This window comes from Schistocerca gregaria, chromosome 2, assembly GCF_023897955.1.
Source record: "Schistocerca gregaria isolate iqSchGreg1 chromosome 2, iqSchGreg1.2, whole genome shotgun sequence".
Lineage (NCBI taxonomy): Eukaryota > Metazoa > Arthropoda > Insecta > Orthoptera > Acrididae > Schistocerca > Schistocerca gregaria.
Window position 1 is genome coordinate 205702050 of NC_064921.1, and position 23396 is coordinate 205725445.

Consider the following 23396-nt stretch of genomic DNA (forward strand, 5'->3'; position numbering starts at 1 on the left):
AATGATTAACATTTGAATCCACATCCCTGAAACCTGTATATTACAGGTGGCCTTTGAGGTGTTCTCAGGTGTCACAGTTAGTAATCCACACTACAGTAGACATTTTGAGCATATCATAAATGTCCATCCCAGTTTATGCTCCATTAAGAAGTAAAGTTATGAATACGGTGGGCGTGATAACTGTGCAAGGACCTTTTTTAAATGTTGTCCAAATTTTTTAAAGATCTACTATTAGCAAACTTTTCTTTTTTCCCTGAAGGTATTTGTAAGGAAAAAAATTGAAGTGCTACATGCAGAAATTTCTAATAAAGAAAAAGGAAAATGATCAATTTCAGAAGATGTATTAATGTGGTTTGTCTTCCAATAGTTTGTGGTCACTTTTTAAATCAATAATGTATACCTTTTTTCCAGGCATTGTGGGTGAAGTGGAAGAGACTGAAAGTGGAACTAACTACTACATATGGACGCACAAGAAATTTGAAATTGGCTACAATGGAAAACAGATTGTAGATGTGAATCTTACATCTGAAAATAAAGTTAAACTTGTTGAGGGTGCAAAGATTCCATTTACATATGAAGTTATATGGAAAAAGTCTTCAATAAAATTTGAAGACAGATTTGACAAGTATTTGGATCCCAACTTTTTCCAGCATCGTGTAAGTTAATAGCAGTGGAATAATTTCATGAATATCGGGTTGTGTAATTTTACAAAATCTCCTCCAATAATTTAACTGCCCATATACAAAAAGGTGATTTTTTCTCCAGCACATTAGCTGATACTTGTTAAAAATTGATTCATTGTGAGATTTTCTCTTTTTTCATATATCTCAAAGTTGATAATAAATACGTTTTACTCTTTTATTTGTAGAATGAGTTGTTTCAGTGCAATTCTAACTGATGGCCAAAAATATGAATTTTATGTAATAGAGTGAAAAATTGTTTCTCACCCTAATCAAAGTATTGGTAAAGGGATTTGTAAAGGAAGCTAGTGGAATGTGATGATGTTAACATTCTGACTAAAGTCTCATAGCTTGTGTATCTTCTTAATAAAGTGGTTACCATTTTTTTCTTTGATTACTGAAGTTTATAAAATCATAAAACTTTCTGTTTCTTGTTATTGATACTTGAATTATTTCTTTACTAACAGATCCACTGGTTCAGCATTTTCAATAGCTTTATGATGGTTATATTCTTGGTTGGACTTGTTTCCATGATTCTTATGCGAACACTTCGCAAGGATTATGCTCGCTACAGTAAGGACGAGGAACTTGATGACATGGTAAGCAAACATTATTTTAAGTCATTTTGTTATTTAACTTACTCAGAAATGTTTGTTCTGCTCCTTATAGAACTAGAGATGAACACATATTTCATTTGATATACAAAGGTCTGCTTTCATATCTTAATACTGTGTAAACAGTTGTTATCATTTGTTAAGCCAGTGTCACCTTAAATGAGCTGTTTTCTGCAAGAAAGACATGAGTAAACAGTGTTGTGCTCCACTTTTGTATAATACCTACTTTTCTGAGATTAAGAGAGATTATGTATTGTGTGCATCTAAAAGTATCCTATTTTTAAGAGACAGTTCCCATTTTATAACTTGCTTTGAGTGGCCTCAAACATGTCTTTTGAGATGAAACTTGGCTTTTCATTTTTTTCCCTAGAAACTATGTAATTGTTTATTATGATACTTTCAGCAGAATTTCTGCATTCTGTATACCGTTACTGAGCAGTCACTATTACTTTTGAGAACATATTTGAAAGCTGTTGGTTTTAAAACGGTAATAGTTGTGATTGTATTTTTATCTTTTTTTACCTTATTCCTGGTGATATGAAATTATCATCTAATTGCATGAAGAGAAATTATTCAAAAAGCAACAGATAACATATATTTATTCTGGGAAAATTGAAGACACTGTTACACAAACATTAAGCTGCTCCCAGCTTGGAGGTTGGTTTGAATACCCCAGTGTTTTAGTGGATGTGATCCTTTTGAAGATTATATGCCTCCGTTTTCCTTTTATCTTTGAGCAACTTTAGTTATAATGGGACCTATAGTTCAATTTGGACCCTGATGCATGATGCATTTCAGCATTTTTCATATGTGCAAATCTTTGCCAGAGTTGCACAAAACAGTAAGTGGCAGAAAAAATCCTAAGACCATATGTGGATTGAGCCCCAGGCCTTTTAGATTTCTATTCTGTTACCAGTTAACAAATTAATAATTTGTGACCTGAAACACAGACTATAATGTAATTGTAATGTGCTATACAATTTTGTGCTGATTACTTTTATGTTCTAAATACAGGTGGATTTAGACTTACACAAGAAACAAACAATTCTTATAGCAAGAAGTGGAATCAAAACCACCTTGTATGATGAAGTTAGTGACCATACTGTTGAGGGTACACATTGTAACAATATCTTAATAGTGTCCACCTAAAGTTTTTTAGATTACTCTTACAATACAGTAAGGATGTAGCTTGTAGTAATACCATCCTCGTCTTGGAAGACAAGTTTCTGTATTTGAAAATTCATTTTGATTTGAACACTATTTCACTCGGGCAAATTTTTCTACTGGCTGCATAAATAATTAAGAAACAATTTCTTATTTTTCTTTCTGAGCAGTAATATTTTCCTACCATTCTTAACATTTCCTGCAACCTAAGTAACCCTTAATACAACAACAGCATTGAAATTGCTTGTACATTTATTTAGAATAATGGAGTCAGAGTTATGGCTGTCTTACCCCTCAACTGTGTTATCTAAATTATTGAGAACTTTGGAGATAACTTTCACCCAAACGGCAAATACTGAATATCCAGCAACATTGTGACAAAATAATTACCTTAAATCTGAAGAAATTACAATGTGCATCCATTCTCTCTCTCTCTCTCTCTCTCTCTCTCTCTCTCTCTCTCTCTCTCTCTCTCTCTTAGTTGGTAAGATCAGTTTGAATGAATGTCATGTTGACCATCACAAAGGTCAGTCAGTTTCATCCATTCTCAGGTCTGAGCAATTGTACAATATACCATGTGTTTCAAAGTGAATGTCGGTTGTTCTAAGGCTTTATAGCATTTGTTATATTCAACTTAAAATTACAAATAATACATCAAATGAAAGAGCAACTCTAAGAGTTTTGTCTGTATACCTGTGTCTTCCGTTAGATAGCCTAGTGGCAAAGATGGAGACTAATGAACAGAAAGATTTTTGTATTAAGTTCCATTGTAATCCTCCAGGTGATGGTAATATCTTTAGATGATATGATCAGTTTGAAGACACGAGCTGTTTGTGCAAAGGGAAGAGTAGGAGATGACTGAGAGTTACTGAAGAATGTGTTAAATAATTTAGTGTGTATTTCACATGCATCCCTAAGAAATCAGTTTGGAAGACTAATTGTGCATTAACAATTACAGTTACGTCTGTGTGGAAACTTTTAAGGAGACACTTACTAATACATCCTTATCTTTTGCAGTGATTAAAAGCTCTGAAGCCTGCAGACTATGGTTTACATGCCAGTTTTGCAAATGAAATGTTGCTTTATGATGATGATTTTCTAGATTTTGTCAGCTTCAGTGATGAGCCTATTTTTCGCCTAAATGGAAATGTGAGCACACATAATGTGCAAATCCCCATGACATGATAGAGTTGCAGTGAGACTCCCTTAAATTGAATGTTCTTTTGTGCCACCATCCGGGGGAAAGTTATGGGCCTTCCTTTTTTGGTGAAGCAACAGTAACTGGTGTTTCTTATCTTGATGCATTAAAAATGTGGCCCCTTCTTCAATTAGAAGAAACTGAGTCATAGAACTTTATTTGGCAGCAAGATGTTGCACCACCACACTGGCATAACTCAGTATGTGATTGGTTAGACAATCTTGTACGTGACCACTGGATTGGCTGGAAGGGGCCGGATGGCAGCCATCTGCTATGAGCTGATCTGCTTGACTTACGAAATGGGATTAGAACTGTTGTTGCAGTAATTACTCCAGATCCACTGATCAAGATTTGGAAACAACTTGCCTATTGACTTGGTGTGTTTTGTGTGACAAAGGGTACTCACATTGAATACTTCTTAGAAAAACTGTTCAACTTGCTCTTTCATTTGATGTATTATCTATAATTGTAAGTTGAGTGTAATCAACTTTACAAGGCCTAAAAACCGCGACATACATTTTCAGACACCCTATATAATGCCGCTGCTGTTGAAAAATGGATAAATCCTGGCATTAGAAAAACAAAATAAGGACAAATTCACTGGGCCTGCTAAATTTTGGGCACAGCATTACAGCAGGTATTAGAAAGACAGAGTTATTGGATTGCTAAATAATAGTCATTTCAAGCAACTGATTATCTCATAGTCTATTTTCATTTTTTGTAGCAACCTTGGGGAAAAGGAAGATGCCTTTTTTGTGTTGAGGTTAAGCAATTACTGTATTGAAACTACACCCACATACTTAGGAGATATGCTGTGAATGGAGCTAAAACTGTGTTAACACTCCACCTATGCAACTCTTTTCCAAAAGAAGACTGTAGGTTGAGTTGTAAGTGACTGACTAAGGCGTGGCAGTGTGGCCATCGTAATTTAAAAAAAATAAAATGTCTCCTCAAAATCATTATGGCTCTCCCCAGTATCCTATACAAGAGCCTTCTTAAAGCAAGCCTGGTGCCTGAAATTTAATACATAAATTTGTATTGTGGAAACAGTGGTTAAGAAACCATAAAAGTGTGAAGAAACCCTGAAAATGGGTTCAAATCAAATGGCTCTAAGCACTATGGGGCTTAACATCTGAGGTCATCAGTTCCCTAGACTTAGAACTACTTAAACCTAACTAACCTAAGAACATCACACACATCCATGCCCGAGGCAGGATTTGAACCTGCGACCATAGCAGCAGCGCGGTTCCAGATTAAAGCACCTAGAACCACTCGACCACAGTGGCTGGCTCTGAAATTGGGTTTCAAGGAAAAAAGCCTGAATGTCATTCAGTTTTGATAACATCACTTCTTGTCAAAAATCTTAAATATACAATGTATATTTGTAATATTCAACAGAGAAATAACATAGTCAACCGGTTAATACATTGACCTAGGTTTTGACACCTCTAAGGCTGTCTTTGTCAGAACAAAAATTCAATAACCCTATAAACACACAGAAAAATAAGTTTGACAGAAACATTAGCAAAGATGAAAATGTTACAACATAAAGGTTACTTACATAAAGTTACATTGCAAGGAGGCAGTAGTCAAAATTATGAGCAGACATGCTGAAGCTCAAAACGGAAAATTAAAAATGTTCCAGCATTTGGTACATATACCTTGTAACAAACAAATCGGACTGATTGGTCTAGTGGCTTATATTGCTTCCATGAAAACAGGGTACAAGTTACGCCGTGTACTGGGCATGGACATAGACATACGTCAGTTTGAGACATTACAACAGGAATAATCAAATTAAACAGCAGTTAATTATAAAAACAAAATGAATTTTTGAAAGTACAAAGTAGTCAAGTAAATGAAGTACAAGTGAGAGATGTCTATTAGGCTTTACAGAAATGACCATTATATAAAGACAGGATATTACAGAATATTTATATGCAGGAAGGAAACTTTAGTTTATTCACAATCTCAAGTCCACAGTTGTTCCTGTAAACAGTTCAGAGTTTTCAATTTTACATAGAGAAAAGAAAGGTTGCGGTCTCAACATACTCAGAGCTGGAGATTTTCAAGCATATTTCTAAGAATGATGGCCTCATCTTCAACAACCAGTTACAGTTATGTAAAAAAATATTTTTCAAAGGCTTTAATCCACTGCTTAAAAAATCGAGAATCCCTTCCCCCCCCCCCCCCCCCCCCAAATCCTATATAGATATGTACTACTGTAGTTTCCTTTGCACAGACTGTTTGTGTAAATATTCTGTACCATCTGTAATGGTCATTTCTGTAAAGTGTAATAGATGGCTCCGGTTATACTTGATTTCCTTGACTAATTTTTACTTTCAAATATTTGTTAAGCTCTCATCCTTGGATTTTTGTTTTTTATAATTAACTGTTGTTTAATACATTTGTTGTGCGTAGCCATCTTTGCAGCAGCTGTTAACATCTATTATTATAGGTTTTCTGTCTTGAGCTGACTGCAATATAATTAAAAATAATGACACCAGACGTGTTTTGCTTTTATTTACAAAGCATCTTCTGTGGTATTGGTGTTTCTTTACGTAGTCTGCCCCTTGCCCTCTTGCTAGCAGTGGTTGGTGTCGACAATCTTCATTTCACATCTGCAGTTTTTGGAATTTTGCGTTAATTCCTGCACTGCACTATTTATGATTGACTTTCTTAAAAGTCAATTATAAATAGTGCAGTGCAGGAATTAATGCAGAATGCCAAAAACTGCAGATGTGGAATGAAGCCTGTCAACACCAACCACTGCAAGCGAGAGGGCAAGGTGCAGACTACGTAAAAAAACAATACCACAGAAGATGCTTTGTAAATAAAAGCGAAACACATCTGGTATAATTATTTTTAATTACATTGCAGTCAGCTCAAGACAGATAACCTATAGTAACAACTGTTGTTTAATTTGATTATTTCTGTTGTAATGTCTCAAACTGGCTTATGTCACTGTCTGTGCCCAGTAGGTGGTGCAACTCGTATCCTGTTTTCGAGGCAGCAATTTGAGTCTTGGGCCCATTAGTCTGAGGTTGTTTGTTGCAACGTGTTTGTACCAAACACTGGAACATTTTTAATTTTTCATGTGAGCAAGTCTGCTCATAATTTTGACTATAGCCTGCTTGCAGTATAACTCTATGTAAGTCACTTTTATGTTATGACATTTTCATCTTTGTTATTGTTTGTGTCTAACTTATCTTTCTATGTATTTACCATATTTACTCGAATCTAAGCCGCACTTTTTTCCGGTTTTTGTGATCCAAAAAACCGCTTGTGTCTTAGAATAGAGTGCAAAGTAAGCGGAAGTTCTGAAAAATGTTGGTAGGTGCTGCCACAACTAACTTCTGCCGTCGAATATATGTGGCGCTACACAGGCATGCTTTGCAGACACAAAGATAAATACTGGAGCCAAAACCTCTGCGTCAGTAAATAAATTAAAAAAAAAGGCGGAAGAGGAGCTTTTTTTCTCCGCCCCGAGTTTCGACCATTGCATTTTCATACATTATCCAACGAACTAAATACAAATTCCGTATTGTTCATCTTTGAATGTGGCGCCATTTCAGTGTACTATGAAAATCCGACTGGCGAGACTGTTTGGCATGTTTGTCAATATGGCCAACTCTACGTTCTGAATTTTTTCCTACAGACAAGAGATGGTTGCAAATAGGAACTTTTATGAAGTGTGAATCACATGCAGTATTCTCTTCACCATAAGAATAAAAAGAATATATAAACATTTTGCCATGTATTCTTTCGTGTTTGCTGTTATCTGATTTAAATCCTGTCTGCCTAATAAACTACGAAACTAGAGTGAGACAACAGCAAACGTGAAAGGATATACATATCGTGTCATGTTTATATTCATATTATTCTTATGCCTAATAGTGATTCAGTCAGAAATGAAGCACGGCAATTGACTAGATTTTTAAATCTAAGACGACTCTAATTTCTGTGCAGAATGTAATGTATGAAATAGGCGTTTGCAAAGATTTTCAAACGGAGAAAAATTTTCGCTAAACTCTCATTCAGAACATCTTCTATCATATGCAGTCTATTATTTGGTTCTTGTTGATCATTACCGAAAGCAGCAAAGAAAACAAATAGCAGTCCCTTGCCATTGATTTGCTAATGAGATGATTCCCTTCTCTCTCTCTCTCTCTCTCTCTCTCTCTCTCTCTCTCTCTCTCTCTCTCTCTCCCTCCTTTTTTTTTTTTTTTAACTGTGGTAGCGCGCACAAAAGCAAGCTAGGCAGGTCATAAACACTCATTATCAGAATGCGACAAACAATGCATGACACAGTACAATGATGCATTTTCAGCTTAGAGTGACGTAAACACCTATAACAAAGAGAACGGCACTTATCAGTTCAAAGAAAAATAAGCAATCAGTTCAAACCAGATGAAGCACGTGAAAAAGGAAGGGTACCCGTATAAATACGGACGGAGTGCCTGACACATAGGAATGGCTACCTGGTAAAGCTTAACTGTTAAGCTTACGACACGAACCAAACTACTGTAGCTGTATCGTCATTCATTCGACCTAAATTGTGTCTCATATCACTATGGACCAACTTTGTTTCAATTTGGAGGTGCGGCCTGAAACTTTTGTCTCCCCTTGAATTTTAAGTCTCAAATTTCAGGTGCGGCTTAGATTCGGGAATTTTTTTTTTTTCCCCCTTGATTTTGAGTCTCATTTTTCAGGTGCGGCTTAGATTCGAGTAAATACGGTATAGGGTTGTTAAAATTTCATTCTGACAAAGACTTTCTTTGAAGTATTGAAAACAAAGTCAATAATTAATTATTTGCAGTCGGTTGGCTGTATGATTTCTCTGTTGAAACTTATTTATGGTTGCTGTAAGACAGCCATGTTCAAAATTTCCTTTGCAGTGTTTTTATGTGACAAATGTTGAAGAAATCTAGAAAGTTTGTGGTCTGTTGAGCCTTAACTCATGTGAGTGGCAGTGTGAGAAACAAGTGTTCAGGCTGTTTAAGGAATTCCCTTCCCATTCACATGAAGTGATTCAGGGGAAGTCTGTTAGGATGGCTGCACAGGAATTAAAAGCAGCTCTTCCCAATTGAGATTCCATTTCTTACCCACTGTGCAACCTTACTCAGTACAACATATTAACATATGAATTAAAAATGTATATTTGAAATTGATTCTTTGTTTCACAAGACATCATTACGAAGCACAGTTGAATGGAAGTTAGAATACTCAAATGTAATTATTATTATCCATAAAGTATTGTTAATCTTCAAGTAATAATGCATTACCTTGGCAGCTCATTGTACATAATAAACAAATTATGTTTGAAATATCGCATTATTCATACACACAATTCAAAAAGCCAGCCATATTATGTACATGTAAAACAGTGACGCATCTAGAAACCCAAAAAGCTGTCTCGTCCATGGGCAACTTTAGCAGACAGAGTTTACAAGCTTTGGAACTGTCTTCTGTGCAGTTTCTTGATTAAATCGTAAATGCAAATGTGTCAAAAGATGATTAGTTAACTAAAGAAATTTTAATGAGAAATGGTTACTGCAATGCATATTAGAGGAAATTATTCTGTTTATAACATTATTGGCTATAGCATATGAAAATAGCTTATAAAAATGTATAATTTATGTATAATGTATAATCGTATGAAGCAGCTTCTTATTGCTGCTCTGCTGAAAATTCTGGAAATGAATGACGGGGGCATGAAGAGGTTTAAAAATGAAATGTGTAGAAAGCAAAAAAAAGGGCACAGACCTTTCAAGATTATCAGGCAGTTGCTAAAGATACACTCAGCTATTGATGATAAGTGTTCCTCTCCCCCGAAGAACTTTATGCTTAACATGGCTGTAATTCAATAAAATTGCCAAATTTACATTATCTATCCACTAATTGATATCACTGACATCTTCAGTTAGAATCATCTTTTATCTTTGGTTATCAGTTTGAAATTACAAAAGCACATTTGGTTGACTGTTCATTGAACATCCCATCAATGATAGAATCATCAGAGATGGTGCACTTGCTCCATTGATCAAGTATGAGAAGGCAACAACATGTGGAATTTGCCAAAGAAATTGTAGAGAAATTATGGGATAGGGATATGTCCCATATCCTTCTGAATTAGAATCCAGTATCTTAATGACTGTGCCACTTCAGTTAGTTTAATGTGTTCAGCTCTTCACCAGTTGCCATGCCTTTTGTGTACTATATGTGTACCAATGTATAATTTTAGTGGTTAGGTTATTTTCGAGTACCTAAATATAATTTTTGATTGCAGGATTGTCAATTTTAATTTTACTTAGGTGCATGAAAATTGTACTGTGATTAAAAAAAAAATATGAGAGTGGTTTGAAAAGTTCTCGGAATGGAATAGAAAAAAGTACTTACATCACTGAAACTTTTTTTTATTTTTCAATTTAGTCTCATCATAGATTAATGCACTTGGTCCAACAATGTTGCAGTTCTTTGATCCCATCTCAAAAATGAGTTTCCTCCAGGCCTGCAAAATAGTTGTCAACTCCAGCTATAAATTCTTTGTTTGAAGTGAATCTTCATCACAAAGAAAAATTTTCGGTTTTGGGAAGAGATGGAAGTCTGACAGAGCCATATCAGGTGAATATGGCAGGTGTGGCAACAATTCATACCTTAGTTCTTGCAATTTCGGCATGGTGATGGCATGTGTGTGCAGGCGCGCATTGTCTTGATGGAAGATGACTTTCTTCCTTGCTAAACCTGGCCTTTTTTCACGTATCTTTTGTTGCAATTTGTCCAGGAGGTTAGCATATTATTCACCAGTAATTGTTTGCCCAGTGGGGAGATAATCTACAAACAGAATCCCCTTCGTGTCCCAGAACACTGATGCTGTGACCTTTCCCACTAAAGGAATTGTCTTTGCTTTTTTTGGCGGCAGAGAATCGGCATGTTTCCACTGCTTTGACTGTTTTGTCTCTGGGGTGTCGTAGTGCACCCAAGTTTCATCTGTGCTCACAAACTGGTGCAAAAAGTATTGATCATTTCTCCCAAAATGAGCCAAACATTGTTCTGATACATTCATTCTCATGCGTTCTTGATCCAGCGTCAAGGGTCGTGCCACCCATCTTGCAGATAATTTTTTCATTTATAATTCTTCACTTAAAATGTGATATACATTTTCAGATGACATCTGCCAAGCTTGAGCAATTTCATGCACTTTCAGTCGACGATCCTCCATGACCATTTTGTGCACTTTTGCAATGACTTCTGGAGTAGTGACACATCTGAAGGCCGACCACTGTGCGAATCGTCTAAACTCTCCCGACCAAGTTTAAATTCATTTGTTCAGTTTGCAACAGTTGAATATACGAAGTACTTAATACCTGGTCAAATCACGATTCCCCCCCCCCCCCCCCCTTCCCCATTGCTGCAAATCACTACGTGGGTAACAACAGCAGAGCCAAATTACTGCCACAACTCTCTCCCAAGAGCACTGACGTGAAACATGTTTACAGGCAACAGTCCAATGAATATCACGTGAACAACTCGTTGCACTAGCACTAACCTCTCATGGTGATTCCGAGAAATTTTCAAACCACGCTCGTAAACAAAATGTTGACAGTTACTGGCAGTATTGATTCATACAAAAATTTTATCAGCTGCAGATCATGTTGCAGTAAAATAATTATTCACAATGTTTCTCAAACAGATTTTAGCCATGACCCACTATAAGTGTGCTGTGGTCTTTTCTGTAGTTAAAGAATTATATGAACAGTTTGTCCCAAATGGCAAATGGTTAAAGCAAATGGAGATGAATGTAGTTCCAAAATGGTTGCCCAAATGGCAAACAGTGTTACTTTACTTTTATAAATTTGTTTGTTTCAGGAACGTGATTTGGGAGATGAATATGGGTGGAAACAAGTGCATGGCGATGTGTTTCGTCCTGCCTCACATCCTATGTTATTCTCTGCACTAATAGGTGCAGGTCATCAAGTTACTCTAGTGGTACTAAGTGTTATAATATTTGCAATCATGGGTGAATTATATACAGAGTAAGTACATTATCTGGTGCCTTTTATAGCTCATAGAGAATGAATCTGTTGGTGAATATATTTGAAAAAAACATGTATAACATGCAAACCTTTATGTCAAAGTATGCCTTAAAGACAATTTGTATAGAGTTGTCTCTGTCCCAAAAATACTTGGTCATATTACATTTCAGAAGGAAGAAAAAATAGTTTCAAGATTATTTTCGCTCATTCAGTTGTAATTTTGAACAAAAAATAGCATTTTTTAGGATAGTGCAGGCATTTGTTAATTTCTGGTGTTGTGTTTATGTATTATTTTGGTTTTTAAACTGGGCAGGATTTGAAGAACATTGTATTGCAGTGTCTTATATGTTAACATTTAATTAAGTACTTCTGTAGCCAGTCTCCACTATAAAACTGTTATGGCAGCTAAAATTGTTGAGAACTTAGACTAAGTAGCTTAATTACCTACTGCCCTGCACATGATGTTCTGCCCAAACCTTTTCACCCGTCAAACGGGGTTATTTAGGACACTGGGGTGAATTCGGACAGTATGGCTTATTTGCTCTTTGCCACTGCATAAAAACAGAGTTACTTATTTTAATGTCCGTGCGCCAGTTATTTTAGGCGCATGAATGCATTTATTGCTTTCCACAACTTTTATTTTGCATCATTTGTTTCCCTAGGTGAATAATTGACGAACAGTCTCAGTGTTACTGTTAAGATGTTTTTCTACAATATCAAGGCAAATCTGGAAAATCTTCCACCATGTGTAAAATGCCACCAAAGTCAAATAAAAAGCCTGTAGAATTTAACAAAAAAGGCAGTAACTGTCAGAATTCACCCTTTATATACTGAAACTTCGGGCAGAGGTTTAAAAAACATGTGTCCGAAATCACCCCAATCCATGGGGTGACTTCAGACACTTTATTTTACTGCCTCAGATAAATATACCTACACATACACTTTCTGGTTATGAGATACTGTATTCGTTACACATATACCCTACCACTTCCATAACAATCAATTTAATCTAACAATATATATGAAAGTTACAATCAAAATGACAAAACCGTCTGAAATCACCCCGTTTGACAGTACCTCATAATTTTCATTTTGTTTTTTCTTCATATCTTCCAGCTGTTCATGTGATACTTAATGCTTGACCACCATTGCCATATCTCGTACATGAAAATAGTCATTACTCTCAGAGAAGTTATAAATGTGTATTTTACAGCACAGATGGTCATATTAGAGGAAAATATGCAAAGTTATGAATTTATTTTTCGTTTACTCTGTTGTGTGGGAGACAAAGCTGTGAAAGTAGTGATTTGAATTTGAACATGTAATAATTAAAAAGTCTTCCATTACAGATGCAGGTCTCTCATGAGATGTTGTGGAAGATCAGTTTTTGATACCCTGTTTTTATTCACATTTGTTTATAGTTTGTGATGCCCTGATGCTGTTATTATATATATATATATATATATATATATATATATGTCTGCTTGTGTCTGCTTGTGTCTGTGTATGTGCGGATGGATGTGTGTGTGTGTGTGTGTGTGTGTGTGTGTGTGTGTACATCTGTCCTTTTTTTCCCCTAAGGGAAGTCTTTCCGCTCCCGGGATTGGAATGACTCCTTACCCTCTCCCTTAAAACCCACATCCTTTCGTCTTTCCCTCTCCTTCCTGAAGAAGCAACCATCGGTTGCGAAAGCTAGCAATTCTGTGTGTGTGTTTGTGTGTTTTGTTCATGTGCCTGTCTGCCGGCGCTTTCCCGCTTGGTAAGTCTTGGAATCTTTGTTTTTTATATATATATATATATATATATATATATATATATATATATATATATATATATATATATATGTATATATATATTAAAAACAAAGATTCCAAGACTTGCCAAGCGGGAAAGCGCCGGCAGACAGGCACATGAACAAAACACACAAACACACACACAGAATTACGAGCGCCCTTAACTCTTTGCCTTTAAATATGTCTGCTTGTGTCTGTGTATGTATGTGCGGATGGATATGTGTGTGTGTGTGTGCGAGTGTACACCTGTCCTTTTTTTCCCCTAAGGGAAGTCTTTCCGCTCCCGGGATTGGAATGACTCCTTACCCTCTCCCTTAAAACCCACATCCTTTCATTTTTCCCTCTCCTTCCCTCTTTCCTGACGAAGCAACTGCCAGTTGCGAAAGCTCGTAATTCTGTGTGTGTGTTTGTGTGTTTTGTTCATGTGCCTGTCTGCCGGCGCTTTCCCGCTTGGTAAGTCTTGGAATCTTTGTTTTTAATATATTTTTCCCATGTGGAAGTTTCTTTCTGTTTTATTTATATATATATATATATATATATATTAAAAACAAAGATTCCAAGACTTACCAAGCGGGAAAGCGCCGGCAGACAGGCACATGAACAAAACACACAAACACACACACAGAATTACAAGCTTTCGCAACTGGCAGTTGCTTCGTCAGGAAAGAGGGAAGGAGAGGGAAAAATGAAAGGATGTGGGTTTTAAGGGAGAGGGTAAGGAGTCATTCCAATCCCGGGAGCGGAAAGACTTCCCTTAGGGGAAAAAAAAAGGACAGGTGTACACTCGCACACACACACACATATCCATCCGCACATACACATATATATATATATATATATATATATAGTCATCACCCAAAATTGTTTATCTTGAACACACCACTTGCTGTAACAGGTAAGGACATAACAGTGCACACAATAACTAATAATATGTCCTCTTAACTCATCATGGTAACAGGCTGGAAGTACGATTTCTTTATTGTTCTGGAAGAAAGCTATAGAATAGCACAAATAACATAATTTGTTCTGAAATTTTATTGCAACATAAATGTAAGATGATGGAATACCAACCAATATGTATGGGTTAGTACAGAAGCCATTCTTGGAATTGCACTCTTTTATATTTGCACATTTTAATACTTAAATATAGTTCACAGTGAGACTGTAAGTTGTACCAGATGTGTTCTGTAAGTAATGCAACACTTTTTTTTTTCCTTCCCTGGAAGCAGGTTGGTTTTATTCAGGATTCCAATACGCCATCTTATTCCCCATTCTTTTGGCTACAAAATCCCATTTTTCAACATCTAGCTGGAGGACCTATGTGGCCTCCATGGTATTACCGTACTAGTAGACATTGGAGCCAACATCTCGTTGCATCAGTAACCTCATCGTCATCTACATATTGCTTTTTGTGGAGTGCAGCCTTGGGCCAAATCGATAAATGGGTGGAAATCGGAAGATGGGAGATGCAGTCTTAGGGTGGATGGGGAGGAACAGTCCAATGAAGTTTTACAGTCCAATGAAGTTTTATGAGCTTCTCTTGGGTGTGCGGACTTGTTTGCACTTTTGTGGTTACAAACATGCTGAAGCTGTTTCTTCAGTTTCCAAAGGATGGCACATTACACTTCAGCATTGATCATTGCGTTGTGAGGGAGGACAACAAACAGGATAAACCCGTCTGAGTCCCAGAAGACTGTTGCCTTGATGCTACTGGCCAAGGTTGTGGCTTTGACTTTTTCTTCAGATGAGAGGTGTTGTGGCACCATTCTATGGATTGCTGTTCTGTTTCTGGTACAAAGTGTTGAACCCATGTTTCAGTGCCTGTGATGCTCGACAAAAAACTGTCACAATCAGCCTTGCAACCACAAGCAATTCTTCACAGATGGTCCTTCATTCCTCTTTATAGTCTTCTGTTAGGTGGTAAGGAACCCAGTGGGCAAACACCTTTGTGTATCCCAGCTGGTGTATGTGCGTGTCAGCACTACAAACAGAAATGTCCAGTTGAGCAGTGAGGTGTTTGATAGTGATCTTCAATCACATTGAGAATGTCTGCACATTCCAACATTGCAGGAGTTAGCTGTGAGTGGCCATCTGGTACACAAGAGATTGGGAAGGTTTGTGCAACGTGGTTGCAATGATGACAGATGCCTCACCTGACAACTCACTATGCTTTTGTTCACTGCCATATTTTCATAGACATTCTTCAGCCATCTATGAATATATGTGATGCTCCAGTTTTCTGCCAAAAGATGATGATAGCTCTCTGCTTGGAATGCATGTTTGCTGCAGATGCTATTTTGAAGGGTACGTGTAGTGCCATCACCTATTGGAACTTTATGAAACTATAGGGACTGAAGTTGGGATATTCCACAATATCCTACAGAAAATTCTGCATTTCTCAAATTTAATTGGCCAAGGAAAAAAGTGTTGCATTACACCTCTTCTATTTTGTGATGCAGGGATATTGGTGATATTGGTGGGTTACTGGTTTTAGAATTTGCTCACAGTTTCTTTCCAACTGTGATGCAGCTCACAAGAAGCGATTGTAATTTAACTGTGATGGAATTGTGTATCCAGGCCGTAAACAAGATATTTGATATGACCAGATTGCAGATTATAGTACTGTTAACCTCTGTGTCACTGTGTTTCGCCCCACTTTTTTTTCCATGTGTTAAGGGATATGGTGAAATGCATCAAATGTGTAGACAGAAGTGTGCCTGTTTGGTGAGGAGATCTGTATAATCATTCTTGATGCTCTGGTATACAGAGAAATTTCATCCAATGTTCCACACCATGTAACTTGATGATCTTTGACATTATGTTCTTAAGATGAATGTTGTGCTTATCTATGGGATGTGGAGTGATTCCAATGTAATTATGATCTGGATTTTATTGAGTCATAGTGGCCTCAGGAAGTGGAAAACTTACATGAAGGCAACTGCCTCTGCTGTAAGCACTGATTTGTTCCGAGGTGGTTAGCATAACTGGTTTGCTTGGAGATTTGTTTGATATGTTTATGTTCAACATTTCAGCTTGTATTTTAATTTCATCTGTATACGACATATGTATGGTTGTCATGAATACATTGTTAATCTTCATTGTTTCATGTTCGGGAATGTTGCGCAATGTGAGCAACAAGGAATAAGGAATTTTGATGTGCTGATTTGTCAAGGGAAGTGAGTAGTAGGAAAATATTCCTGTTAAGCAGTGGTTAGTATTGACCAGCAAACTTATTCTTCTAATAGTGAAATGGTAATTAGTCTCAGGAAGCTGGTATGGGTTAGTGTAGTTATGAAAAGTTATTAGTGCCAGAGTTCAGATTCTCCACTACTTAAATTTATCTCACAGAAATTTGCATCAAAATGGAGCGCTATTTCTGCTGCTTAAAGTTCACGGCATTGGTTGGTGTTGAAATCATTGCTTAGGTAAAAATTCCAATAAACTGGTACTGCAGTTTGATTTGGTGAATGCTAACTTGGTGCCATTGTGTTCCATATAGGCTGAAAATTGCGGTGGATTGTGCACTGATGTCTGACATAAATTCTTGCTACAATCAGTGTTCTTCATACTGACTTGTCTTCCATGAATAATGAATTTCCTAATCATTGAGCTCAAAAAAAGTTATTCCATTAGCTGTTAGTCTATGATGGTCAACTAAATCTAACAATGCGAAATCCAGGATGGAATGGCTACACTATGAAAAGGATAGATAGTTACTCAACACATATGATGTGATGAGTGGCAGAAAGGCACGTTTGCTGGGGTGGCATGATGTGATGAGTGGCAGAAAGATACATTTGATGGGGTGGCAGTGGGGTATAGAAGAGGTATGGGGCAGAGAGAGAAAAGCATAACAGGTAAGGGTGGATGTGGGGGGGGGGGGAATGCTAATGCTACCTGTGGGAGTGTGCAGGGACTAGGTGGGGAAAGGATAGTAGGCTGTTAGGTGCGCAGCATTGGGAAGCTGCATTGGGGGGAGGGTAGATGGAGGGCAACAATGAGAGGAGAGAGGTAGAGAAGGGGAAGGACTATGTAAGTGTGCTGGTGGGATAGAAGGTGCTTGTAGAGCTGGAATGGGTGAAGGGACGAGGATAGGCAGGTGGAGGACAGAACCTAGTGAAGGCTGAAACCAGGGGGATTACGAGAACCAAGGCCATGTTGCTGGGAGAATTCCTATTTGCGCAATTCAGAAAATCTGGTGTTGGTGGGAAGACTCAGTCTTGGATAGCTTTGAAAAAAAACCTCTTCTTCACAGTAACAATAAATCGAACCTCTAGTTGTTTATTGTATTATGGTGATATTATTTAATATCTGTGTGTACCTCCATAATACACATTGGCTATATTATTATATAACTAATTAAAAATGTTGAATATAGTTTTTCTTTTAGCTTCATGTTCCTGATTAGTTTAACATATTTGTTACAGTTTGTAATTGTTGCTTATTTTGCTGAATTAAGATTAAAGTACGCTAAACAGTGATCACTTAACGTAAGTTTTTCATTTACGGAGATTGTAGTTGCACGATTCTGATGAGTCACTCTTTTGTAAGGATAAGTGTTGTTTGTTCACCATTTATAGTTACATTTTAATTTTCAGACGTGGTTCACTCTTGAGTACAGCTATTTTTGTATATGCTGCTACTTCCCCTGTGAATGGATACTTTGGAGGAAGTCTGTACGCTCGAATGGGAGGGAAAATTTGGATTCGTCAAATGCTGTTGTCTGCATTTATGCTGCCAGCCCTTGTGTGTGGCACAGCATTTTTCATAAATTTTATTGCAATTTATTATCATGCTTCCCGTGCCATTCCATTTGGGACAATGGTAAGCTTTCTGTTAATTCAGCAATTTATGTATTAATAAATTAATAAATACATTTTGAACTAAAGCATACTTTTAATTTAACAAGCTGCTGACCAAGGGTTACATGTCAGATGTAACATACTTCAGAAGTCTAAAAATTTCACTCTTTTCTTAGTTGAATATTTCTTTTGATGTTTTTGGAGTTTGTAGAAGCTTAATAAATCATAACCATCTAGGCAGTATCTGTTTTTATTCCAAGTTTAGTGTGTAAACCAACTGAATTTGATAATGTGGTTTGGGTGTTATTGCCTTCTGATGATATGGTTGTACTTGAAAGTTCTTTTGTTATTTTCTGTGTTTTCTAATGTTTTCAAAATACTGCTTTTCATCTTTTTTGAGAAGACACTATAATGTGGGATCTTTTGGAAGAATTATATTTAATTAATTTTGAATTACTGATTATTCGTTCACAACTCAAGGTTCATGTAACTTTTATGAGCTATTACTACGAAATTTTGTTAGTGTAGTCATTAAATGTTATAGCTCATATTTTCAAAGTGAAGGTGTGTACCCTACTTTTCAGTCTGTTCTATGATAGTCTCCGTTGTTAGAAAACAAAAATTGCAATACTGCTACCAAGAGTGAGCAATGAAGATCCAGAATACAACTTACATCATATAGTAGTTGTCATTTGTCTGTTGTCTAGGAATATTATATATTTTATAATTTTACTGACAGCAAGTGGCAGACTGTACTCAATGTTGTGTTTCCAGCAGCAATAGTTTCCCTCAAAATGTGACAGTGTTTGTATCATTATTATGTATTGTTGAGAATTTTGTAACTAAATGTGAATATTAATTCAGTCCAGACATCCACAGTAGCAGGAAACTGCTATAGTTCGTTAAAGGTAGCCATTGCACACTGATTCTTATGTAAACACGTGCTTTGATAGGACAATATAAACAGAAATGTGGCAACACCACAAGGACTAACCATTGACATTTGTTAAGTTATGATACAATATGGTACTTAACTTTTCTACAGATTGCTGTGTAGCACTTGGTGTATAAACAAAAAAATCTAATTAATGTTATTATGAGACAGTTGCTACTCATGATATTGCGGAGATGGTGATTCGCAAATAGGTGCAACAAAAATACTCTCACAATTAAAGCTTTCGGCCGTTTGCCTTAGTCAGCAGTAGACACACACTTGCACTCACTCATGCAAACGCTCTCATAATATTGTTACATTCCATCCTGGATTTTCCATTGCTTGATTAAATAATGTTGGCAGTTTGCAGTATTACCACTAGAACTATTGTTTTCAGATGCAGTTCACTCTGGAGTACAGCTATTTTTGTATATTCTGCTACTTCCCATGTGAATGGAGACACTCTTGATTGTCCTATTACTCTGTAAATAGCAACTACTAAATCAGAAGGTTGTCCTCGGAGAACTGGACTGATCTGGCTGCAGTTACTGAACTGAGTTGTCTAACTGCTTGTAAACATCTGAATGTCTATGACACATAGTGTTTTGTGCTTGTTGGAGGAAGAATTTCTGTGTTTGGCAGTACAGGATAGAAACAATTTAGTCCATGGGTTGCAGAACTGTCATTGGTGGCTCTCCACATTATTGGCAGATGAACACAAGACACAAATATTCTGATAGGGGAAGCAGAAAAAAGTCTGTGAGTGCCATCTGGTGGCAGCTGCTAGAAACTTCAGAGATGCCAGGCGAGTGGTTATGCCTGTGTGGTGGCAGCCTCTCACGGTATTTGTTTTGTAGCCTTGAGTCTGGTGCACAACATGTATAATGCCAAAAGTAGCCACAGAACCCAGGTAATGTTCTGGATAATGACAAAACTCATGATCATGAACAACAGTCAAAACTATTGAACACAGCTTGAATTTGCTGCATAGTATTCCAGCAGTTTAGAGAAAATAAAACAGAACTAGTTAATATTTGAAGAATTTGGCACAGCAGGAGAGCAAACAAAAGAATGGTCATTGTGATGAATCTCACAAGTATCTGGCTGAAATGCTGTAAATGATTGCTCTCAGTTTTGGAATTAATTCTTTTTAGACCTAGATTATTATATGCTCACCTATGAGCATGTGCATGTGTGTGCGCACACGCGCACACACACATGCGCACACACACACACACACTATCGGCTGGCTACACAGTGCTGTGATTGCAGTTCAATAGGTGGACTTATTGTGGTAGGGGCTGTGTCAGGTGGGGTGGGTAGAGGGGGGGGGGGGAGGGGGGAGGCAGGAAGATAGAGTGGAGGTGGGTAACAAGTGGCTTAGTGGGAGGCAGGCAATTTACTGGTTAGGAATGAGGGAGGGAGGGAGGGTTGGCAGGAGTATGTGGTTGGCTTGTGATGCAGAGGTGGTGCCAGAGCCGATGGGAAGTGACGCACAGTGTAGGTGATGTGGAGACATGAATTTGGTGGGGGTGATAGGACAGAGCAAAGGGAAAGTGTTGGGTGGATGGTATGTAGCCAGTGGATTGATGGAGGTTGAAGTCAGGATGGTTACCAACAAAGGATATATTGCAAGGATGACTTCCATCTGGGTAGTTCAGAAAAGCTGGTGATTGAGGGAAGGATCCAGATGGCCCGCGTCGTGAAGCAGCCTTTGGAATTGAGCATGTTGTGCTCAGCTGCATGTTAAGCCAGTAGGTGGTGAACTTCGTTTTTGGGCATAGTTTGGCAGTGACCATTCATTCTGATGGACAGCTGGTTGGTTGTCATATTTGCTCCACACACGTGCATCACATGCTTAGCTTATACACTTACCCCGCTCTCCCGCATTTCTAGCCAACAAACTGACTACTGAGCTGCTAGCTACCCACCCCCCTAACCCTCTTCCTACTTCCCACTTCTCTCTCACTCTACCCACCCCACTTGACTCAGGTCCCACCCCGCCCAGCCCATGTGCTGAACTGAAGGATGACATCGTGCATCATGCTTACACTATGTAGGGGCAGAGGCACGTGCATGTACACAGGAGTGCAGGTGTGGCGGTGTGCAGGCACATGTGTTTTGTGTGTGTATTTGTACTGTAGCTTGAGAAAGGATGGCTGCTGGAAGATGGCAAGTTTTCTTTCTCTTTCGTGTGTGCTTGTTGACAACTCAGTACTTCCACTTTTTGGTTATTTATATTCTACCAGAACTATCCTATGAGTACTCTTTGAAAGAATCAGGATATTAATTTACTGGAAGGCGAGATCTGTGAAGACTACGGAAATGAGTCACCAGAACACATTAATTAGTTCAACCATTGAATAATAATAATCTAATCAAACCTCTTAAACAGCAAACAAAGTAATGTTGTTCGTATAACAATGAAAACAATCAATTTTTGACAATATAATGTAATTGGATAAATAAAACATCTACTCATCAAGCAGCGAAGGAACACACACATTAAAGGAGGTTGTCTACATCTTTCATTTTCTTAGCTGCCTATTTTTCTCTGTTTCTTTCCCACCTCTGTTATTTGCAATGCACTTACCTTTCCTTTCCACTCTTATTAACGCATACATAATATTTTAACAGAAATCTCTGTCTTGCATATTACCCTGTCTTCAACTTTTAAGCTCTTAGGCTTTCAAATCTCATCCAGTGCAGTCCCCAACAATCAGTCTTTCCTTCTCATCCCATCTGGTAAGTCTCCACGGACCCACGGTTCTGTGTGATATTTCCAACATTGACCCCTTTTCCTAGACATCTCCAGTCCTTTTCCTTCATCCCTCTTTCTTCCCCTTCAACCCTTCTGTCTGAAAAATGTTGTTTGTAGTACATTAAACTGACCTGATCTATGAAAATGCACTTTATAGCAGTGTCATAACTTTATGGATCTTTCTGTTGTTTTAGTACACAAGATGATTGCGACATTCAATTGTTGCTACATGATGTGATGCTTTAACATCACACACTATAAAGAAATTTCTCTATTCTGTGTCTTTCTTGCTTCTGTAATGTTGTAGTTACAGCTGTAGAATTACTCATGAACTTTATCTGACTGAGCCACATACTGATGGTTGTCATTAAAAGTATCCCTATGTGAAAAGTAATTCTTAGAATAGTTATTGAATTACGTAATTCGTAAAAATATGGAAATGTTGAAATAGATTATTGTTGTTGTGGTCTTCAGTCCAGAGACTGTTTTGTTGCAGCTCTCCATGCTACTCTATCCTGTGCAAGCTTCTTCATCTCTGAGTAACTACTGCAACCTACACCCTTCTGAATCTGATTAGTGTATTCATCTCTTGGTCTCCCTCTAGAATTTTTACCCTCCACACTGCCCTCCAATACTAAATTGGTGATCCCTTGATGCCTCAGAACATGTCCTACCAACTGATCCCTTCTTCTAGTTAAGTTGTGCCAGAAATTTCTCTTCTCCCCAATTCTATTCAATATCTCCTCAATAGTTATGTGATCTACCAATCTAATCTTCAGCATTCTTCTGTAGCACCACATTTCTAAAGCTCCTATTCTCTTCTTGTCCAAACTATTTATCGTCCATGTTTCACTTCCATACATGGCTACACTCCATACAAATACTTCCAGAAATGATTTCCTGACACTTAAATCTATACTCAATGTTAACAAATTTCTCTTCCTCGGAAACGCTTTCCTTGCCATTGCCAGTCTACATTTTATGTCCTCTCTACTTCAACCATGATTAGGTATTTTGCTCCCCAAATTTCAAAACTCATTTACTACTTTAAGTGTCGTATTTCGTAATCTAATTCCCTCAGCATCACCTCGCTTAATTCGACAACATTCCATTATCCTTGTTTTGCTTTTGTTGATGTTCATCTTATATCCTCCTTTCAAGACACTGTCCATTCCATTCAACTGCTCTTCCAGGTTGCTTGCTTTTGTTGATGTTCATCTTATATCCTCCTTTCAAGACACTGTCCATTCCATTCAACTGCTCTTCCAGGTCCTTTGCTGTCTCGGGATAGGCTACAACCCTGCCTCACTCCCTTCCCAACCACTGCTTCCCTTTCATACCTCTCGACCCTTATGACTGCCATCTGGTTTCTGTACAAATTGTAAATAGCCTTTCTTTCCCTGTATTTTACATC

The 23396-nt window shown here is 37.5% G+C and overlaps 1 protein-coding gene across 1 annotated transcript in view; it reads left to right on the forward strand.

Moving 5' to 3' along the window:
- The window catches only part of LOC126336699 (transmembrane 9 superfamily member 3), a 104768-nt gene that overhangs the window by 32989 nt on the left and 48383 nt on the right, over positions 1-23396 (forward strand). The window contains exons 4-7 of the mRNA XM_050000654.1: positions 412-656; positions 1148-1279; positions 11526-11692; positions 18084-18309. Of these exons, the coding sequence (XP_049856611.1) occupies positions 412-656; positions 1148-1279; positions 11526-11692; positions 18084-18309 (770 nt within the window). The remainder of the gene's footprint in view (positions 1-411; positions 657-1147; positions 1280-11525; positions 11693-18083; positions 18310-23396) is intronic.